This window comes from Larimichthys crocea, chromosome III, assembly GCF_000972845.2.
Source record: "Larimichthys crocea isolate SSNF chromosome III, L_crocea_2.0, whole genome shotgun sequence".
Classification (NCBI taxonomy): domain Eukaryota; kingdom Metazoa; phylum Chordata; class Actinopteri; family Sciaenidae; genus Larimichthys; species Larimichthys crocea.
Genome location: NC_040013.1, coordinates 6,963,826 through 6,984,463, shown reverse-complemented (window position 1 = coordinate 6,984,463; position 20,638 = coordinate 6,963,826). Strand labels below are relative to the sequence as shown.

Here is a 20,638-nt window from a genome sequence, read left to right as displayed (position 1 = left end):
GTGCTGTGAAATTGTGCCGTTTTTAAAATGTGTTTGGGAAGTTTTTTGGCACTTTGGTGAGCCTTTCCGTCCCAAGTCTAGCACACTGCCCCAATGTATGAGAGCTGTGTTGTTTGACTTGGCATTCTCTCCTTTCCCTGCCCTGTTTCCCCCCATGACAGGTAGAATTAAGTATTCAGAGAGGGTGTATGACGCATGTATGGACGCTTTCGACTGCCTTCCCCTGGCTGCACTTATGAACCAGCAGTTCCTGTGTGTACACGGAGGACTGTCTCCAGAAATCACAAATCTTGACGACATCAGGAAAGTATGTGTCTGATTCTGGTCCATTTTCTCTATAATTTCATTTGTGTGTATGTGTCTGTGTGTGTGTGTGTTTAACAGCAGGTGTTCCATTGAAGGCTTTAAAAATATACATCACATTTGTTTAAAATTGGAGCTTCCTGTCCGCTTCATGTGTTTTCTGCATTCATTCAAAGTTAATGAGGAAAAAAATTATATTCGTTTTCATTTGACATGCTGTGAAAATAACAACCGTGGTCGCGATGCATGAAGCGATTCTCCCAGATCTGTCTCGAACACTGCTCAGGACTTGGACACGAGGGATTGTGAGCATCGGGCCTGGTCCTCACTCTGATTAAAAAATGTTGAAGAGTCGGATCCTGCTTTCAAACTAATTCAATAATTCCAAATGGATTTTGTGGCTGCAATCAGAGGGCATGCATAATAGAATTTTCTCTATTGAAGTGTCCATCATGCTACCCATCCAGTAATCCACAAGCTTTTGTTCGAGAAAGAGCCATCCTTGGCTGAAAGCAAAGTCATTTATGTTCATTGCTCCAAAAGAATGGCTGCCATGTCTCTTCAAAAAAAATTAAAAATTCTAGTCCAGGTACTGAAAGATGAGATGAGCGCTGTCTTTGACACTCCATCCATACTGTGTATACTTTCTGCCTTGAATAGTATTAAAAATCACTTGAGCGCACATGTTCGTTGGAGTCACGATTTTAATCATGATCGTGGCAGCAGCAGCAGCAGCCGCCAATGTCGCTCTCGCAGAGGGAGCGAAAATATTTTCTCTGCAGTACGTGCGCATTCTCCATGTGCAATGTTTCCAGTCAAACAGGCTGACAAGAGTCCTACTTTTTCTTCCACAGCTAGACAGATTCAAAGAGCCTCCGGCATACGGACCAATGTGCGACCTGCTGTGGTCCGACCCCCTGGAGGACTTTGGGAACGAGAAGAGCCAAGAGCATTTCACACACAACACAGTGCGAGGCTGTTCCTACTTCTACAGGTGAGTATTTTGTCTCTTACAATTAGACTAATGTGACGTTTGAAGACATATTTCATATCTGTAACGGTCATTCTTTTACAACTTTGAAAAGTTTCACAAAGGATTCCAGGATGGATAACAGCACTTGTATCGAATAGCATCTGCAATGTTGCTGCGGTCTCATTTGACAGTCTCATATTAAGCCGACATTGAATTAAAAACAGGATTTTAGTAGCTTGTGTTCTGATAAATATATACTATATATATAAATTTATATAGACTTAAGTAGTTTTGGCTTCACAATCTCTGCAAACCTTATTGCTGACTGTCAATACAAAGAACATTTTCCAAGACAGAATATTTTAACATAAAGGCAGGTATGACGTACTTTAATAATAATAAACAAATGTTTCAAAACAAAAAATGGAAAATAAATCATCCTCATTTCATCAAAGAGTTAATAAATCAACAAATCATCTCTGAGTAGGAGACCAGTAGTTGTTAGAACACGGTGTGTGTTTCATGTAGTCCCAAAGTCTCCCCCTTTTGACTGTTGCCAGTATTTATGTAACCCACATTACCTTCAAATTGAGCTGACTAACTGAACAAACAGAGGAGATGCTCGTAGCAGGCAGCTTGCACTGTCACAAAATGTAATGAACTGGCACATTACCACAAGGCACAGTCCTGTCTCTGAGAGCGCTCCCTCCGCTCATTATGGCCTTAGCAATGCTTACTTGGCCCCGATGTGCCTTGGGCCAGCTAGCAGTAGTCGGAAGTGTCCCGAGGCTCCTTATATGCATTTTCATGCTTTTTGTTGTTCTTTATCTAATAACAGGTGTTTCATAACTACTGACTTAATAGTATTTTAATGGCCATGCTTAGAAATGAACTCCCAGCACTGCTATTGTTGTGGGTTTGCGAGGGCATATTTTGCCCCATCATCTTAATGTCTTTTGTTAGTGTATTTGAGCCATTACACTGCAGATCCATAAAGAATGTTTGCCCGCTAACGTTGTCATTTACTGAAAAGAGTATGTGGCCTTTACTTTTTTACCCCAAACAACTGATTTGACTGCCACCTCTGTGTTGTACCAGCATCCTGATTAACCTTCTGCCATTTGGTCAAAATTCCTCTGGAGTTTGTTTTCATCACTGTCCTCCACTTCGCCTGCCCAGGGGATGGTCGCTAATTGGCATCACACTGGCATTCAGGATTTATGAGACAGTTTAAGCCAGACTGGGAGAGAGCCATACCTCAATACCTCTCCACAAAAACCATCAACTTCTTTCTTGCTCCTGTCTTGCAGCAACCAATAATTTAGCCCCAGTGCCATAAGCATGCTCGTAACTTTTTAAAAAACGCAGTTCAGCCATGAAATTGCACATGTTTTGAATATGGTTGCTTTTATTTTAGCCCCTGCTCAGCAGCGTAGATGAAAGCCCAAAGTGATTTTCTTCACATCTTTTTTCAATTGAGAGCTGTTGATATTAAACCAACTTTAAGAGCTTCAATTTCGAACATGGCGAATGTGCAATGTACCACTTAGATTACACGCAATAAAGTCAATTCTTGCACGACTCTTCATGTTGTCCAAGAAGTTCACTAACATCTGTGCCCTGTTGTCGGACAGATGGGAAATGCTCTAAACTGAAAATGCAAACTGCCAAAAAACAAACTAGGCCAAAATGTATCTTGTCTACCAAACGGCTCCATATGGCATCGATCTGCATCTGCTGCAGGAAATCAAGTGAGAAATAAAACATTTATTCCTAATTTCTTCCCCTCTCCAAAAGAAAAAAAAACTCATTGCATTTTTAATTCACTTTTGGCAGCTACTCCCTCCTTCACATCCCTCTCCAGCAGATGTTTGTTGTGATTGTCAATGCATATGTTCTCATGTTTGCATTGCACGTCTCTTATCATGGTTTTCACACTAATTAAATAAAATAAAAAGGCAAACATGGTGCATGCATACAACAACAAGCCAGTTAAATTAAAGTTCATTTTCTTATATAACACTTTTATTACAAGCACACCCCAAAAGGCTTTACATTCAGAGACGCAATAAAGCTGCAGTAACGGTGTACTCTGTTTTAGACCTGACCAAAACTCCCCAACAGTTTAGCACAGTCATCATGAAACCTCAGCAGCAGCGTGTTGTGTCGATTATGTAGGGAGTCGTGTCTGAATAGCAATTAAAATAAAAACAGCTGGTTTTGTCATGCAGAGTCTGTAACAAACAAGACAAAACAAATCTCTTTGCACTGTTTGCTTAATCCAAAATGTATGGTGGCTGCATGTGGGTGTTGTTCTTTGTTTTGTTTCTGATTTTGCAAAGGTGTTTGGCGAAGATTACAAAACTTAATACAAAATTCTAACCTGTATTTTGAACAGGCACTATCTAGTTTTGTTATTTTGCGATTGTTAACGTATGTTTTTTTTTCTTTCTCTCTTTTAACACCTCGTGTTTTAAAACTGATCGAACCAATCACAATGACAAATGTTTGACATTTCATATTGTAATGGAGATGCCCTCATTTGATCCATCCTTACAGGAAAAGCTGTAAAGTGACTTTTATGTTAATCTATTATTCATCAGCCTAAAATGAGATGAAACTGCAAAAAAAAAAAAAACATGAATTTAGCCCCTATTATTGTTGAAAAATCCTCCCACGTTCACTAAGTGTTGTGTGCAGATGTAATGCAAAAGGTGTCACTCATTCATTGTGAGCTGTCACTCACTTTGCTCATTACACAGCATCCCACGATTCACAAATCCTGACATCCACGGGGGTTTTAATCAGGTTGCTGAGAAGCGGCGCTCAAAAGTGTTGCGGTAATGGCGTTTTAATAGCAGTTTGATTTTAGAGCAAGACATTTTCCCTTTTAAAAAAACGCTGTTTGTAAGTGAGTTGTCTTCTGCCATTCTCATTGTGAGCAAAGGAAATTTCCAGTGGAAGCTGGTGCAGAGGAATGAAAGGTTGTAGCATGGAAAACCCTGAAACCCTACTGTAGCTTGATAGTTGGCAGTGAGGGTTTTTTTTTTTTTTTGCTCTCTCTGCTCACACACTGAATAGATCAGCATGAGCATAAAACACACTTTAACACTCCCCAGTGTTCATGTTTCTTTTTTGTTTCCCCCCTTAAGAAATGGCCTGCTATGAACCACGTGTCATACTTGACATTTTTTAAGTTTCATTCTAAAATAAAATCCCTCATTTGAGAGGGATCACACATACTGCTCGTGAAGTATAAACGCTGGTTTAAAAGTTAAGCATTATACAGGTTATTATTTAGATAATGAGTCATTGCTCATAAAAATGTTGGCTTTTTTTAGACAATAAAATTGGTATAAAAGCCTTCATTCACAGCCAACCTCTTCAAAGCAACATTCCTCCTTATGAGCCACAGTTGGTTTTAGAACAAATTTAGCTTGAACTCAGTGTTGTATATCCACTGTTTCTCTGAACACAATCAATAAGACCCATGACTTATTTAGTTATTTCTATTGATTGTTCTTCTTCATCTTACTGGGGTTTTTCTTGATGTGTGAGTAAACCAAATGTTTGTCTCTCTATTCAACAGCTACCCTGCAGTCTGTGACTTTCTACAACACAATAACTTATTATCTATCATCCGGGCCCATGAAGCGCAGGATGCTGGGTGAGTGTTTTGGCATTTCATCATGCGTCACACAGCAGAGTGATTTAGACCTGGGTATTAAATGAAACGCTTCCCCCCGGTGCTCTGGGGGGGCAGGTTCGGCGAAGGCTGAACTTTTGAGAGAAGTCTTGTTAATCCAAGAAATGAAAATGAATCCGACACGAGGAGTCAGTGGGCCAGATGTGATGTGACAAGTATGATTCATGCAGCTCCTGTCAAGAACTGTGGTTTAAAAAAAAGTATCATTGCTGTCTGATGGAAACCATGTACATATGTCCAAAAATCTGCTTCTTTTTTTTCAGGAGGATGAAAAACTCTCACAAGCTAGCTCATAAAATAAAACTAAAACGTTGTAATCAGGCACATTTAGCACCAGAAATGAAAATCTGTTTACACAGTCATCAGTGAACCATTAGATCCAATTTACATGAGCTAAAGTGAAACATGATGTGGTGGTTCTGAGCCTCAACTCTCCTGTTGATGTCCACCTCATTTGGTAAACTATCAGTATCAAGGCTGTCCTACATGTTTCCACCTAGTACATCGATTTGAACGAAGCTGTTTCTCTACTTTAGATTGAAATCAGCATAGACCAGGCTCATGGCCATCTGACACTGATGTGCGTGCATGTTATTTATCCAAAGCTATCTCTCCATCTCTCTCTCTCCTACATACATGATGTAAGAAACATTATTTCATTGGGCTCTAAGATTCTGAATGCTTAGCCGTAGATGGAAAAGTATATGCATCATCAAAAAAGGAGTTCTGTTGTTTTCATTGGACGGCGACGATATGTTGTTTACTTCACATTCAGACACATACAGTGCTTTACAACTACCCACCTCATCTATTATTCATCAGGAACTAACAGCGCGCTCTGGATTTCTAACAAAAGCACTTGAAAGCCTCTTTGAAAAGTTTGGTTTTTAAAACGGGCAGGTGGGTGGATGTGTCAAGCCGATCTCCCTCTGAGCGAGGTTAAGGCGGTGGGATGCACAGCACACAGTTGTTTACCATTGCACTCCCACAGCTTGGTCACATGGGACACCTTGCCATGTCTCAGATGAGGTTTCTGCCCCAAGCCACCTTAGACCACACATGTAATAATGTTATTGAGTTCCTTCTGTGTTTTTGAAAACCTTTTTTATATCTCTGTAAATAGTTGCTGCAGGGTGTGGTGCAGCAAATAAATCATCTGAGTTAGTACGTTGTTTACCTAAGGCTCTATTCCTTTCCAAGTATCCAAACCACCAAACACGGCACAAACATTTGCTGGGAGATCAGTGTAGTTTGGTTTGAATGCTGAGTTGGCTCAGTATGATGACTACTTAAGGGCATGTTTCACGTGTAACACAGGGATTTACTCTCCTGAGGCGATGCCAAGTTGCTTACAAGGCAAACACACAGTCATAGTTAAAAAAAAAAAACAAGCCATAAAAACTGTCACTGCAAACCATATCCCGAGGGTTGAACACCGGTGATTAATCCAAGAATAAAATGATGCAATTGTCTACTAATGCTAACCTCTCCTTTTGGACGCTTTCACAGATATCGCATGTACAGAAAGAGTCAGACCACTGGCTTCCCATCCCTTATCACCATCTTCTCAGCACCCAACTACCTAGATGTCTACAACAACAAAGGTAAGCAGAAGAAATATGTCATTCTCAGTCTTCACACGAGTACCGCAATATCATATTTATGAGTTTGCCAGAGGGCGACATGGGTGGAGGCGGAGAACTGCTGTTGGTCGTTACTGGTTGGACCACTTACTCCTGATATAAATGTCCTGGTCTTGTTTGCTAGTTTTTGACTCTCCTCACTAGTCATTTGTTTACTTCAGCACTTAGTCATTTTGTACTGGGCAAGCGTCATACAGTTTTGTTATGGGATTTTGTTTTGGGGAATAGTATTAACAGGATTTTAGATTTGGACTCCACCACCAGAAAACCAGTTAAGCGAACAAAATGAGCTGAAAGTGACTCAAAGCTGAAGACTGGAGTGTTCATCCTGAGCTGGATTGGTCGTACTGACAACCTTTTGCGATTACGGAAAACCACAGTCTTGGAGTCGATATAAAAATATCAAAAAATATTGCTTGATGGAGCTTTAGAAGGCCATAAAATCTCTTATTTAGTCTTTTATTAGAAGGATACACAGCATTCTAGCATTTGAACTAGCACTTTGAATCTAAGAAGAAGTTTATATATGATCAGATATCCTATTAAAAATTTCACTCATACAGTGTATGTAGCTGTTGGACAGCCATTCTGCCCCATATCCATAGAAACCAACATTTTGGTTAAACTATTGTGCTTTGATCAACAAAATCTCTAACACTGATTTCAGGTCAGTTCAGGGATGAAAATGAAATGGCTCTGCGCTGGTTCACTTGGCACCTGCCGGCACCCTATGCAGTGCTACGGACGCCCACGCAGCAAGATAGGCTTGCCTTTTGTGCTGTGAGTCAGCACTTTTCCCCCCCTAGAGAACAGACAGTATCTGCCTTGGCTGTGGGGCATGTTTTGGACGGGGGCGGTGGTGGGCAAACCACAGGAAATGGAAATGGGAAGGAAAGAGCGATGGTGCCTGGTGCACGCTGTTTTGCAATTTGTCTCGTGATGAAATGCCATAACAGTTTTATGCTGCAGTGCTGCTGGTGTAAGTATATTACACAAGGGAGCGAGCGAGAGATGTCTTTTTTTTTCTTTTCTTTTCTTTTCTTTTCTTTTTGTTGTTGTTGTTTTCTTTTGGCCTCGTTTGCAGGTGCGTTTCTTTGATCGCAGATTAAGTTTCATTTGTTTGCTCTTTTCCCCGTCAGCTGCCTTCATGCCTCCCTCCCTGCACAATACGGATAGTCAAGAAACGTCGGGCAGTTTGCCTGTCTGCCTGCCTTATTCGTTTGTTTATTATTAGGACCCCATTTGTTCCATGCCAACCAATCTTCCTAGGGCTCACAGTCAACACAACACAATACAAACAAACAAACAAAGTGATGTCAGGCGCATGTTGTTTTTAGTTTTGGCGACCAATTGCCTGGCAAATCATTTGCACCTCTCAAGCTCGATATGGAACAGTCGGGAGGATCTCAAATGATTTTGTCTGCAACTCGGTCTTGGCTGCAACTGGCTGACCTTCAGCTGATAAAATGCCTCCCGGAGCAAGAGCGGTTATCTGAAAAGAAAAAGATTACTCTGTTTGTTTATAGAACAGGCTTCGTTCAGGCACACAGATACATCTTACCTCGCAGGACTGCATGTTCTTTATTTCTCTCATCATTCACTGTCTGCTTGAAAATAAGACACACTTTTCTCTTCGGATAAATCTATCGCGAGAGAGATCTCCTGGCTTAAAATACAAATATAATAGCAGAGGAAGAATAATTCCCAAGCAAATAAACATCCCTCAAGCTAAAGGTCTTCCCAGAGATTTAATGTTAAAGCTCTTAAAGCTTCTCAAGTTGTGCTTATGTAATTACTTGGTTTCCAATTCACTTTATCAATCATTTACTTGACTCTGCTTGATGTATCCCCCCCTCACAGTTACACAATTCCATGAACAGGCACAGCTAACCAATACAGCCCTATCAGTCCTGTTGATGCTCTTCTAATCAGTCATGTGGGTGGGGTTCACCGGTAGAACCAAAGCCTCTGTAATGAATTGGTCTGCTCTTAGCTTCTTGCCGGAGCTCGGAGCCCACTGAGCATGTCCCGTGATTGATGGCCAATCGAGCGGGCACATAAATCTTAGAGGGGGGAGGGAGGGGAAGACATCAGCGAGATCCCATCAATATAGTGCTGGGAGTTGGCCAGATTAACCAATGAGACCTCTGTGTGTGTGTGTATGGGGGGTTGGCGGCGGCGACGAAGAGTGCACCTCCCGTCAGAGAAGCGGAGGCGGAGGATATCTATGAGGTACCATAAACACGGCAGGAAAAACTCCTCCGCCACGACGTAAATTGAACTTGTAGCTGAGTCAGGATAACCAGGACATGAATGATGCTCGGAGTGCGAGTCCAGCTTCGAGATGCCACCCATCACTCGCTTTTTCTTTTTTTTTTCTCTCTCTCTCTCTCAAGTCAAACTGTTGGCTTTGCAGTAATTGTCAGGCGCTGACCAGCTCTCCATTCGCAGCCTTGACCCCTGCACCCCTGCACCCACCGAGCTGGCAAGGGAGCTGTGTTAAATGAAAACACAGCAGCAGCAGTGATGTAGCAGTTTTCACTGTTTGAGCTTTCACTGTTTTGAGTCCTGAAGTGACTGCAGTGGAGAGAGCGAGATGGAGGGGAGGGGGAGGAGAGGAGAAAGGGGGGGGTGCAGTTGGCAGTTATGCGCTATGGAGATTGCTTGCGGTTTTGTATTAATGGAATATTTTTTGCTGCATCATTACTGACTGGTCCCGAAAGCCAACAACTGAATCGTAATGGTTATGGTGCTTGGATGGAATAAAAGCGAAGCGACAGTGTTTTTGCCAATGCTGTTGACGCTAATCTTTTATTTCGCCCTGGAGACAGTGAGGGATTGGTTGGGTTAGATCCATCTCACACCTGTTAAACTTTATATAACCAAATGAATGAACGCTCATTCCTCTCTTCTGTTGTTGTTTGACGATGAGGTAGAAACAGGAACGGACTGATGGAGTGGAAACTTGAATTAATTTTTTTTTTTTTTTTTAAAGAGGAAAGTGCTGTTGCCAAGAGGAAGGGTCAGGACGTCATTTTGGTTCAACCACAGGTCAAGCTAGACATGATTCGCTTTTTTACGTGGTTTCCTGCCTGAGGTTATGTGCTGATTGGTGGGTAGCAGAGATGGGTGATTTGAAGAGAAAGGAAATGGAGTGGCTTGATTGGCCTGCCACTGGAATAAATAGCAGGATGGAAGCTAGGGCAGTGATGACGCCAGAACAGCAGGGAGTTCATTTTTCCCCCTCCTCGCCACGAGTGGCAGCGAGAAGAGTATCCCTGGCTGCAGATGCCCACCCATCTGTTATCACTCCGGTCATAACTGGGCTTCCCCTCAGTTTTCTGTAAACACGATTCAGTTACGAAACTTTTCATGCTGCATCAAACAAGAAAAATGAAGAACATCTTGTCATCAGGCTCATCGTGTTCCATACCGACAGGGATCTAAACCTCATTACGTTACATTATGTGCTCAAATATGGAACATTGCGAGAGTCTGCGAGTGAAGGGTTGGGTAGTTTTGACTCCTACTAATAATATTAAATAATAGTAATAATCAGTCAAACTAAAATCCTTCATATTGAGCTGTATCCATGACTAACTGAGCAAACATTGTCCACTGAAGAAGACCTTAAGATGTGGTTTAAAAACTCCAGATTAAGCCAGTAAGTGAGTCATTTAGTTAAGATGAAAACAACCTTAAAGATATTATGTAAGTGGAACTTGATTTAAGATATTTAAAATGTTTTTTTATTATTATTATTTCAAACTTTGATAACATGTAATCGAAAACTTCCGCCATCCACTGAGGAAGACTGAGTGGTGTTGTTGAAAGCTGGTGGACCGGCATAATAATAATTTAAAATCAGAAAGTACTTGTAATTCAGGCAGCCATATTTTTTCATGCATGACAAGGTCCCGACTCTATCCTTGTGTGAACACGGCAGACATTAATGTTGGGAGTACTGCAAATGGTTTCATTAATGTATTCACTGAAAATGAATGAGAAACCACTCATGCATTGTTCGACTGGAGATGGGCTACATTCAGTCTCAGACCATCCACATGTCTGCCATCTAATGGAAGCAGAGCGCTGACTGTAATGGACCGAGAAGGTCTAAAAGGGTTGGCATGGAATACTAATCCAGTGGAACTTGATATAAGAGGCCTTAGAGACAGATATGCAGTCAGCATTAAGCGTCAGGGCAGGACAGTGGGAATCTCCCCCTGATCTCAAAGCAGATTTAACAGTGCTTGTTACCAAGGAAACCGGCTTGAGGCACTCCCTTATGAATAATCAATGAACGGGGCGTCACCTCACAATATCTGTGTTACCGTGACAGCAAGCTTTGGCCTCAGCTACCCCGTTTAACCACCACCAGAGCAGCAGAGACATCTAGTGGCTGTCATGCGGTGTTAAATTTAGACGTGGAGTTGAACACAGAGCTCACAGCTGGTTCGCCGCAAGAGCTGTGCCCTCCCGCTGTATGAGAAATAACTTTGCACATAATCGCGCATTTGTAGCAAAGCGTGTTCTGATGAACGGGGGAAGCAAACGGTTGCTCCTTGTCATCCTCATCTGCATGTTTAATGGAATATCCGCCCCCCAAAAATAAAGTGGGTCTTGACCTGAGCGTACCCGGAGCTCGACCGACAACAGTTTTGTTTTGTTTCGCACGGGGGAGGTTGTCGGGTGTCTCTGTTCCTTTAAAGGGAATCCGATTTGAAGGAGCGACAGCAGGGGAGCTGACCTTCTCCCCCGCTCTGCCTTTTTCCCTGCAGGCTTCCATGGCTGCATTCAATCAAGCGCCTGGACCGATGTTTATGCAGTATGTGATGTTTATGCAACGCCTGCCCACGCGTGCGACGGCTTTCATGCACGCCGACGCACACACACAAACACCCACGTCGTCCGTCTGAGTGCAGTGTGTCAAAGCTTTTCTGATCGCACCGCGCAGGAGTGTTTTGCCGATATTGATAATAATGCCACACATAATACAGTATATGGATGTTCCAATGTAGGAGATTTCATGTTTGTGTTGGAGGGTGTGTGCGTTCAATTGTGCAGCCTGGGATAAAGAGGTGACGGCAGTGGAATGTAATGCTTTGCAATACTTAAGGGACCACTTTGGTTGCATAGTTACTGCACTATATGCATTACCGTGCCTCATTGATTCCTCACACACACACACACACACACACACACACACACACACACAGAGACTGAGGCAAACCCCAGCCTAGCAGGATGTTTTCTGACCCGATTTGTGTTACGACCAAGGGTTATAGCTGCTTCGGATGCCAGGTTTGATGACTTGCTATTCCCGACCCGAGAGAGGCCGAGGCAGGAAAGTCCCCCATGGTGACCCGGCCACGGTGTCCGCTTACCCCAAATCTGGGCTACCCGACTGGCCTCATGTATGAGAGTCGCTGGGATCTCTATGTACAGCGTGGATATATTTATGTTTGGCGGCCCTCATGTTTTCCTCAGCACCCACGTTCACACTATGCCTTAATCACGGGGCAAGCTGTGGTCAGTGTTTGGGAGGTGGTTTCTATGTGAGCAGTACACAGAGACGACCATGTGATTATGATAAGGCATTCTGTAAAATAATCTTAAAATAAGGTGAGGTGAGGTCAAATTGGTTCAAATTAGTATTTCTTTATGTACTGTGACGAGGCTGAAGGGGCTTAATTACGCATCACTCAGCCGATGTTTTGATGATGTTTGTCTGCCCTCTACACCCTCACTGTGAACACCAACCTGCCCACACCCACTGCAGTCTCCACTGTTACATGATTAATAGAACAGCTTTAATAATTTAAGGGGTTATGTGCCAGACTATTTCATGGATTTCCTGGACTTTTGTTGTTGTTATGAGATTCCAGGAAGTTACTGCGAAGCTAGCTGTTTCCCCCTGTTCCCAGTCTTTATGCTAAGCTAACCGACTGCTGGCTGTCGCTTCATATTTACGTACGGACATGAGAGCGGCTGCCTGAAGTCTGAGCAAGAAGCAAATTGATCTATTTCTATACTATATTTGAACAAGTTCCTTGTGATCTTACTCTTAAATTTGTGAAATGACACAGCACATACATAGATTTTAATATATTTAAGCATTAAAAGCAGCATGAGAAGGACTCTTTGACTCCGACGATGTCAAAAGCAGGTCAGTAAGAGTAAGCAGTTCCAGGATGTCAGATTGCCTGGAAAATTATCATCATCCAGAGTTCATTGCTGTTATGAGAATTGCCTATCATTACCTTAGCTTCCTGTCTCTGGCTGGTCTGCTTTCCCCCCTTCACCAGAAATTGATGGTTTTCTGTTAATTAATGAAAAGTGCTCAGCCTCAGAGAGCCCAAATGCTGAGCCATGTGTTTCTGTGGTGACAGACATGTTTCACCCACTGGGAGTGGTAATCAATATGCAGAGGAAATGTTCCAGAGGGGGGAAAATGGGGATTGATTTTCTTTTTTTCTTTTTTTCTTTTAACCCCCAAACCCTGGCTGCCTTCATTTATTTTGATGCTTGTGTAGTACACATCTCATCTCATTTTTGTGTATATATTAGCTCTCCTGTGATTGACAAATGCTGCCGATGATAGTACAATAATCCGTTTCTTTCAGTGTCATCACCCAGAGGTTGACTGAGAGCGTCGGACAGAGTTTTGAGTTACATCCAGGCCACGTTTTAGTGTGTTTTTCTGGCCACTTCACGCTTTTCTCGGTCACGTTTTAAGCCAAATTTTGCACACAGCACCTGCAGCTAATGAATCATTAACCAGGAAAGGTAGATGAGAAAAACACAGTGGAACATTTCACAATAAATAAAAAAAAACACATTAATAAGAAATGCTTCAGCTCTTCAGGGGATGGCTTAAAAAACAGCGAAAGAAACAAAATGCCAGTTTAATAAAAAAAGTTCTTAAGAGGAAGAATATGTTTTAATATTATTGAGAATTTAATGATCCTTCTGCTCATTCTTTGGATATTTTCATTTAATGCGTACCCTGTTAGCTCCTCAGATGACGATATTCTCCTACAGCTTTATTTGTTTCTTGGTCTGAGCACTTTGTGGGTATTTCTTTCTGAGCTGATAACTTGGTGGACTAACAAAGGGATGCAGTATGTACTTTGGTATGTACCAGCTGCTGTGGCCACACAGTATTTCTAAGTGGTGGTCAGGAGCAACCCAAGGCTGGTAATGGATCTGGATGTTAATGAGAGCTGATGAGCGGACTCAAATCCTGTTTTCAGACCACTTTATAGACGTAGAAGAAAATAAAGTTGTTATAGTTTCCAGCATACATACACACGTTACAATAAAGAGAGAAAGCAGAATGTTACTTCAGCGAATATAATATATTTGGACATATTTTAACAGCCGCCCTTCCGCTTCTTTTCCTTCCCTCCCCAGCGGCAGTGCTGAAGTACGAAAACAACGTGATGAACATCCGACAGTTCAACTGCTCACCTCACCCTTACTGGCTGCCCAACTTCATGGATGTTTTCACCTGGTCCCTGCCCTTTGTCGGGGAGAAAGGTGAGCACGGGTTCACACGCACATTCCCAGTATGCCTTGGAAGTAATGTACATGAAATACAACACTGAGTACAAGCACTTCACCAAATGTCGTTTGCACCAATGAGTTGTAATGAACATTAGTTTCCCGAGTCAGTTATGATAATGGCCCAGCCTCAAGAAATGTAACAGAACACTCAGTGCAGGATAGTCAATTATAGGTCATAAATATAATATTTACCACAACAGGCTAGTTTAAAGGGTTCCTGTACTGTAAAAAAAAATAAAATAAAATAAAGTGTGTCAGTGCAACATGAGCAGACGTTTGAATTCTCTCACTGCCTTGAAGATTGTTCCAGGCATGTGACACATCTGTGTCAATTAATCACACATAACTGTGACTGACGCACTAACTCCAGGAAGCCCGTTTTGGGTGTGACCCTTCCCCACGGGACCATTCCTAGCAATGTTGCAGGGTCACCGAGGGACGCTGCTCCCTCGTTGTGTGTGTGTGTGTGTCTGTGTGTGTGTGTGGAGGGATCACATGGGTGAATCTTTGTCCGTCTAAATAGCGCCACATGACTTTTTATGGCTGGACGCCCTTCCCACACACACTTGAGGTCGAATACATCCACATGAGGTTTACTCATCAATTTGGTATGTTCAGAATCAAGTCATAAAATATGAATTTTTTATTTCTTTACAGTGACCGAGATGCTGGTCAACGTATTGAGCATCTGCTCCAACGATGAGCTGACGACTGACGAGGAGCTGGACGGTAAGCTCGGCAGACAGACAACAGTTCTCGCTGCAGTTTGCTTCAACTCCACTAGAGGGAGTCCTCTGCTAATAGAGTCCCACACACACAAAATCTCAAACACACACATTCGTTGTGTTTTTTTTTTTTTTTTTTACTCATACCATGCCTGCCCTATTTCACAAGATTCAGTTTAAATATATTTAATTTTCAAAACATTCTTCAGTGTATTCAGAGACAATCCCAAAACTGCTGACACATGACACAGACAAGGCTGATTGAATGAATCATTGTTGTGCTGCCTTCAGCAGCTTGAAAATACTTTTTTTAGTTCCCCAGGATGTCAGAAAATCGTTAGATGGTCTGAAAGTCTAAAAACATTTGAGGCCTCAAAAGTGTAGCTATGCCATGAACACAATCATTAACACTTTGTTCTACCAAGCACTCTGTAGTAGGCGTCCTCTGGGGTTCAAAGAGCACAGTTAGTCACGCAGTATTCTTGTCTTTTATTGTCGTATTATGGTAGCAAGTTGGAGTCATCTGTTTGATCCCGGACACAGCTTATCTACAATGACATGACCAGTTTTCCCTCTGCCTATCCCACCCCTTACTGCCAAACAGGAAATGATCTCACCAGTCCTTCCCCCACCTCCTCCTTCTCGCTCTTTGTGTTTACTGGTTCACACAGTAAACTCCACCACCCAAGGGTGGCATGTCAGGATGTCATCAGATTACAAGCATATTTTAAACCCTTTTATAAAAAGTACACGTTCCTTTGGTTAATTGAAATTAAGTTCAGATGATTGGCTAATCAATAACCAGGGACTATAAATATGTAAAATATTATAGTTTTATATTGATTTGGCACAACTCGTACATTCCCTCAAATGATTAGCCGCCCTTTAACATCTCATCATTCTCCACCAACTCACTCACTCGGTGCTTTCAGTTGATCCACTTTGTTTATGTTCACATTTTCTTGCCCTCACATTCACTTTTCTTCTGTCTTAAGCTCATTTTCTTTCTCTCATAGATTTTAATTTTCACTTTGCTGACAATCAGGTTGTTCTTTCCTTTGTCTTTCTCACTCATGATCTCCTTCTCTGTACTATAATCTCTGATAATCCTTTGGTTGCCCTGCTCTTTATTTGCTTTTCTTTTTCCACGGTTTCCACTTGCCATTATGTTGATATTTCAGACCTCACTACTTTTTTGCACTCTCTTCTCTCCCTCTCTTTCTTTTTCTTTCTCTCTCATGCTGTGATGTTGTCACTACCTTGGTTTACCTCATCTAATTTCTCTTTTCTATGTTTTCCAGAGTTTTGTGTTCAAGGCATCGCTTTTTTTTCTTTACACTTGTTGTGCTATCTTGCCTCTTATTTCTTCGCCATCCGCCCCCTCTCCGCCGCCTCCTTTTTCATTCTACAGTCCTCCACTGATCTCTCTGTCCTTTCATTTGTCTTCTCTTCTGGGGGTGTTTCATGAGAAGGACAGCTAATATACCCCCCTAAAAAAGGTACAAACATTAGCCGTAATGGTGTCTGCAGAGGTAGATAGACCTTTGGCCAGTGCTTGCTCTGCGCATTTAAGAAGTCTGTCAACTAACGTCTCTGTTTAAAGCACCTTCTAACACTAACCACTGAGTCTTTCTATTGATCTCATTTTAATTGTTTTCCACGCAGTAATGTTACACTTACCTGCTCCTGCTTCAGCCAAGGCCAAATCTGACATAAAAGTTATTTAAAGGTCATTCTCATTAGCCAAATCAATGTTTTTGCTGCACACATTAAGATAAGTAGGGCTGTTACAGGAGATCAGTAACAATGATGTATTCGGCAAAGGGTGAGAGGAAGAGTCTCAAACTAGACGTCAGACTGTCAGCTCTTTTCTTTTACCCAGCCTTTCACCACACATCAGCTCCATTTCCATCCTCCATACTCATGCATTTTCCAAACTGACTCCCCGGGGCCTTGAAACTGTTATTCTGCACAAACGGTCCCCTTAAACAAAGTTTTGTTTTCCAGTGCAGGAAAAATCCTCCACAACCAAAACACAGCACAGGAAAATTCATATAGTTAGAGTTCACTTATTGAATGTACAGTAAAGACATGTTTGGACAAGGACCGGGACATTTACAGATGATATAACAAGGTTTAAAACGATTATGTTATGACCTAGGGGAAATAGTATGTACAAGTTAAAGGGACTTCAACTGAAGACTACTAGAGGTGCAATAAAGAAAGGCAGCATGAACGCACTGAATGCTGAGAACTACTCAGTTGTTGTGACGTGTGGATGGATTCAAATTATTCGTATGATCTGAACTTCAGGCTTCAATAACCACATTGTGTTTGCATTGTGTCTGATTCATGTCTGGATAAAACTAATAGTCCAAAAGACTCGCTGTGTCTTTACTAAATTTCATGAGGCTTAAAGAATAAAGACATTTAGAGGTTGAAACAAACACACAGGACAGACAGACGATGCAGTGAGAATTACACTTCCACAGGACATGGTTTGGTATGCATGAGTCAAAGTTTTTATGACCGTGTCTAACCTCTGACCCCTCCAGGTGCTACAGCTTCTGCCCGTAAGGAGGTCATCCGCAACAAGATCCGTGCCATTGGCAAGATGGCCAGAGTATTTTCTGTGCTCAGGTATGCAAACATAAAAGTCCACCATTGTCCTGTTACCTTCAATACTACTCCATGAATATTTAAAGCTACACTAATCAATACTTTTATATGAAGATCAGATGACTGTGTGTATTTTAAAGGTGTTATTTGTAGCAATTAACTCACAGAAGAATTATTACCCAACTCTTCTTAGCTCTTTGAATCATGTTAGGGCCTTTTAGCTCATTGTTTTGGTTTCACTGCCCGTAGCTTTACTGCTTTGGTTCAGTCTCGCTGCTCTGAAAAGCTCAGATGAACTCACTTAATGACAGACAGGCACAGTTAGCATCTAGCTTGTGAACATAGTAGAGCATTTACCAGATAAAAAGTCAGATGGGTGTTGGTGGAGGCCAAAACAGAGATAAAACAAGAGTTAATATCGGACGAATATTCTTCAGGTGGCCTGAAACACAACTTTCAATGAATTGTAATGTTGAAGCATGTCTGTCTTATCTTTATAAGGAGGTGACATGTCCATATTGTGCTTTCAGTTTGTTCCACTGCCCCCAAGTGGCCAAAAACTTTAATATTCTATCTATAATCTACATTAGCAATCGATTCTTTACTTGTTTAGTCAGTGTTAGATTAGCCAACTTCAGAGAAGTGATTCCTAGTAAGTAATGTGTCTATTTCTGTGTTGATATTTCAGAGAGGAGAGTGAGAGTGTGCTGACACTGAAGGGACTGACTCCAACAGGCATGCTACCAAGCGGAGTGCTGTCCGGTGGCAAAGAAAAGCTGCAGAATGGTAAGACTGTCACCAAGTACACAGAGACCCCGAGCTTTGGCCCCCAGAGCGGATCTTCACACACACTTAAATTCCCCTTACACAGCAATACCATGAATAAAGTGCTAGCTCAGTGTTTAGGGGATACTATATATTTAGACTCCTTCCCCATTTCCTTCTGGAATTTCAAATTGCTGCCTCAAAGTAATACTGTAAGTGTAGTTAAATGTTTCTGGCAGCTTCACTCAGTCTCCTTTCTATACTGCATGTTTAGTTAATTTTCCTGGATAACCTACTCTGAAATATCAAGTTATATTTCCAGCCCCCTCTTTCCAAACAATGCCAGATACATTCAGCAGATTTTCTTTGTCCCGTTGTCTTCTCTAATGTGCCTCCTTCCTGATGTCTCGCATTAATACCCTGTCTTCCCGTCCCCGTCTCTCTCTGTATTCCACTGGTTTTATCTCAAATATTACCTGTATCTTTTTCTTTCTCCTTTCTCCCTAGAAACTGCAGGTATAATCGGTTGTGCAAGTATTCTGTTGTGTTATTTTTATTTCTTTTTTTCCTTTCGTTTTTGTGAGACAAGTATAGCGTTCAGTTCACCCTCTTATGTTGAATTCCAAACACTCCCTAAATGAGTTTGACAAGCTGCTGCAGTGAGGAAGTAAAGGCTTTCTGGAAACACCTTTACAAACACTTCAAATTATCTTGGACTCCTGACAGAAATGGTCACTTTATTGTCCATTTGAGCGCTAGTCGAGGATCTCAGCAGTGCTCCGTCAGGATAGAAGACGGGACACTCTGTGATCTGAAGGATGAATTGGAATTAACACAAAGCAACTGTGAATGAAAGAGGGACATGTGCCGTCTGCCTTTTCATTCACAAACTAAAGCAGAAATCAAGACAACTTCCCTCTCCTCTCACAGGTTCTCACACAACATCAGCTAGCACTTTCATAAAGCAGTAGACTTCACATTAAAAAAGCAAAATCTCATCTTTATAAGAATTTGTGTATCATAACTTACATTTGCTGAACAGTGACCACTGTGGCCACAAGTAGCAAATAAGAGTTAAGCATGTTACTTTCTGTTTTACAACTCTAACATACATAAGTCACATTATGCAGCGATATCTACCTAAAACATTAACAAGAAGAAGATTCCGGTCATAGGAAGAAACTCTAAAAAACTCATAACATTTATAAAGTCTATTGAGCAAGAGTGTGTTTTTTTAACATCTAACATCGAGAATGTGTTATTTTTTAATCTCAGGAGTTACATAGTTTCACTTTAAGCTTTAGCATATGAAATTTGTTAATCATGTAACAGAATATCGGTCACAGATTCCTAACTGGGCCCATTTGGTGTTGGTGAGTTTTGATTTGCAGCCTCCTGTGGGAGGAGAAGTGACGAAATTGAAATGAAATAACATCTAGACAAAGTTGGCAATTCTGTGTATCTCAATTAGGGAGGATGGGATTCTGTTTTCTTCTTTAGCTCGAGTGATTTTGGCTCAAAAGACAGGGGCGCTTTTACATCCTTCAAACATTCAGTAATAAGAAAACAACTCTAAATTCCTACACTGGAGAACATCCAATTAAAATGAGTTTTTTCGACACCATGTATTAAAGTTTTAGCCGAGCATTAACTGCATTTTTTGGAGTATTTTTGGGATTGAAACCACCAGAATTGTGTTTCTGCTAATGACCTGCTTAACAATGACAGTCCTAAGGTTTGACATATATGAATATGGAAGCTGAGTATTTGTTTTTTAAGCCATTTTGAAGCAGCTGACACTAAAGAGAACCCCAGTGAAGGTAGAGTGATGTTTAGAGATTCCTGTTGCAACATTGGTAGAATCACATTGCCCCCCTCCTTTTAGGCAGACACCAGTGTGCTTCTACTGTAATGTTGACTCCATCTACCATTCTGTTTACGGTTTGTTGCTCTCGTGCCTTTTTGTCCTTTTTCTCTCATCCTCATGACAGTATGTTCTGTAGTCTTCAGTACTGTATAGCTGTCACTTTGCCGCCACCTTCTGCCTCATCCCTGTCTTTGTGTAAAGCTGATTTACACACTTGTACTGTATGTCGATTTATGAACTCAAGGACGACTGTAAAAAGACATTGGTAAGTGGTTAATATACCAAAGGTTTCCCCCTCCTCGCACTTCACAAGTGTAAGCCAGCACTTTTGATATATGTCTCATATCAAAAGATGCTAATCGTGCAGTTCCAGATGCTGCTTCATGTTGCACACAACACAACAGTAACGCTGCTCTATGTGTCCACAGCGCTTCGACTTTACACCCATCTTTAAGCCAAACCCACAAT

The 20,638-nt window shown here is 41.6% G+C and overlaps 1 protein-coding gene across 6 annotated transcripts in view; it reads left to right on the top strand.

Moving 5' to 3' along the window:
* Nucleotides 1–20,638, top strand: part of LOC104937635 (serine/threonine-protein phosphatase 2B catalytic subunit alpha isoform) — a 62,382-nt gene that overhangs the window by 36,013 nt on the left and 5,731 nt on the right. For 2 of the 6 annotated variants that reach the window (XM_019279420.2, XM_010753927.3), the window contains exons 5-13: nt 162–307; nt 1,158–1,297; nt 4,866–4,943; nt 6,492–6,586; nt 14,042–14,167; nt 14,852–14,923; nt 16,392–16,418; nt 17,475–17,559; nt 18,227–18,324. In XM_019279420.2, coding sequence (XP_019134965.1) covers nt 162–307; nt 1,158–1,297; nt 4,866–4,943; nt 6,492–6,586; nt 14,042–14,167; nt 14,852–14,923; nt 16,392–16,418; nt 17,475–17,559; nt 18,227–18,324 — 867 coding nt within the window. Of the gene's footprint in view, nt 1–161; nt 308–1,157; nt 1,298–4,865; nt 4,944–6,491; nt 6,587–14,041; nt 14,168–14,851; nt 14,924–16,391; nt 16,419–17,474; nt 17,560–18,226; nt 18,325–18,810; nt 18,820–20,638 lie in introns of all 6 variants that reach the window. The other 4 variants (XM_019279421.2, XM_010753935.3, XM_010753913.3 and 1 more) reach the window with 3 other exon arrangements.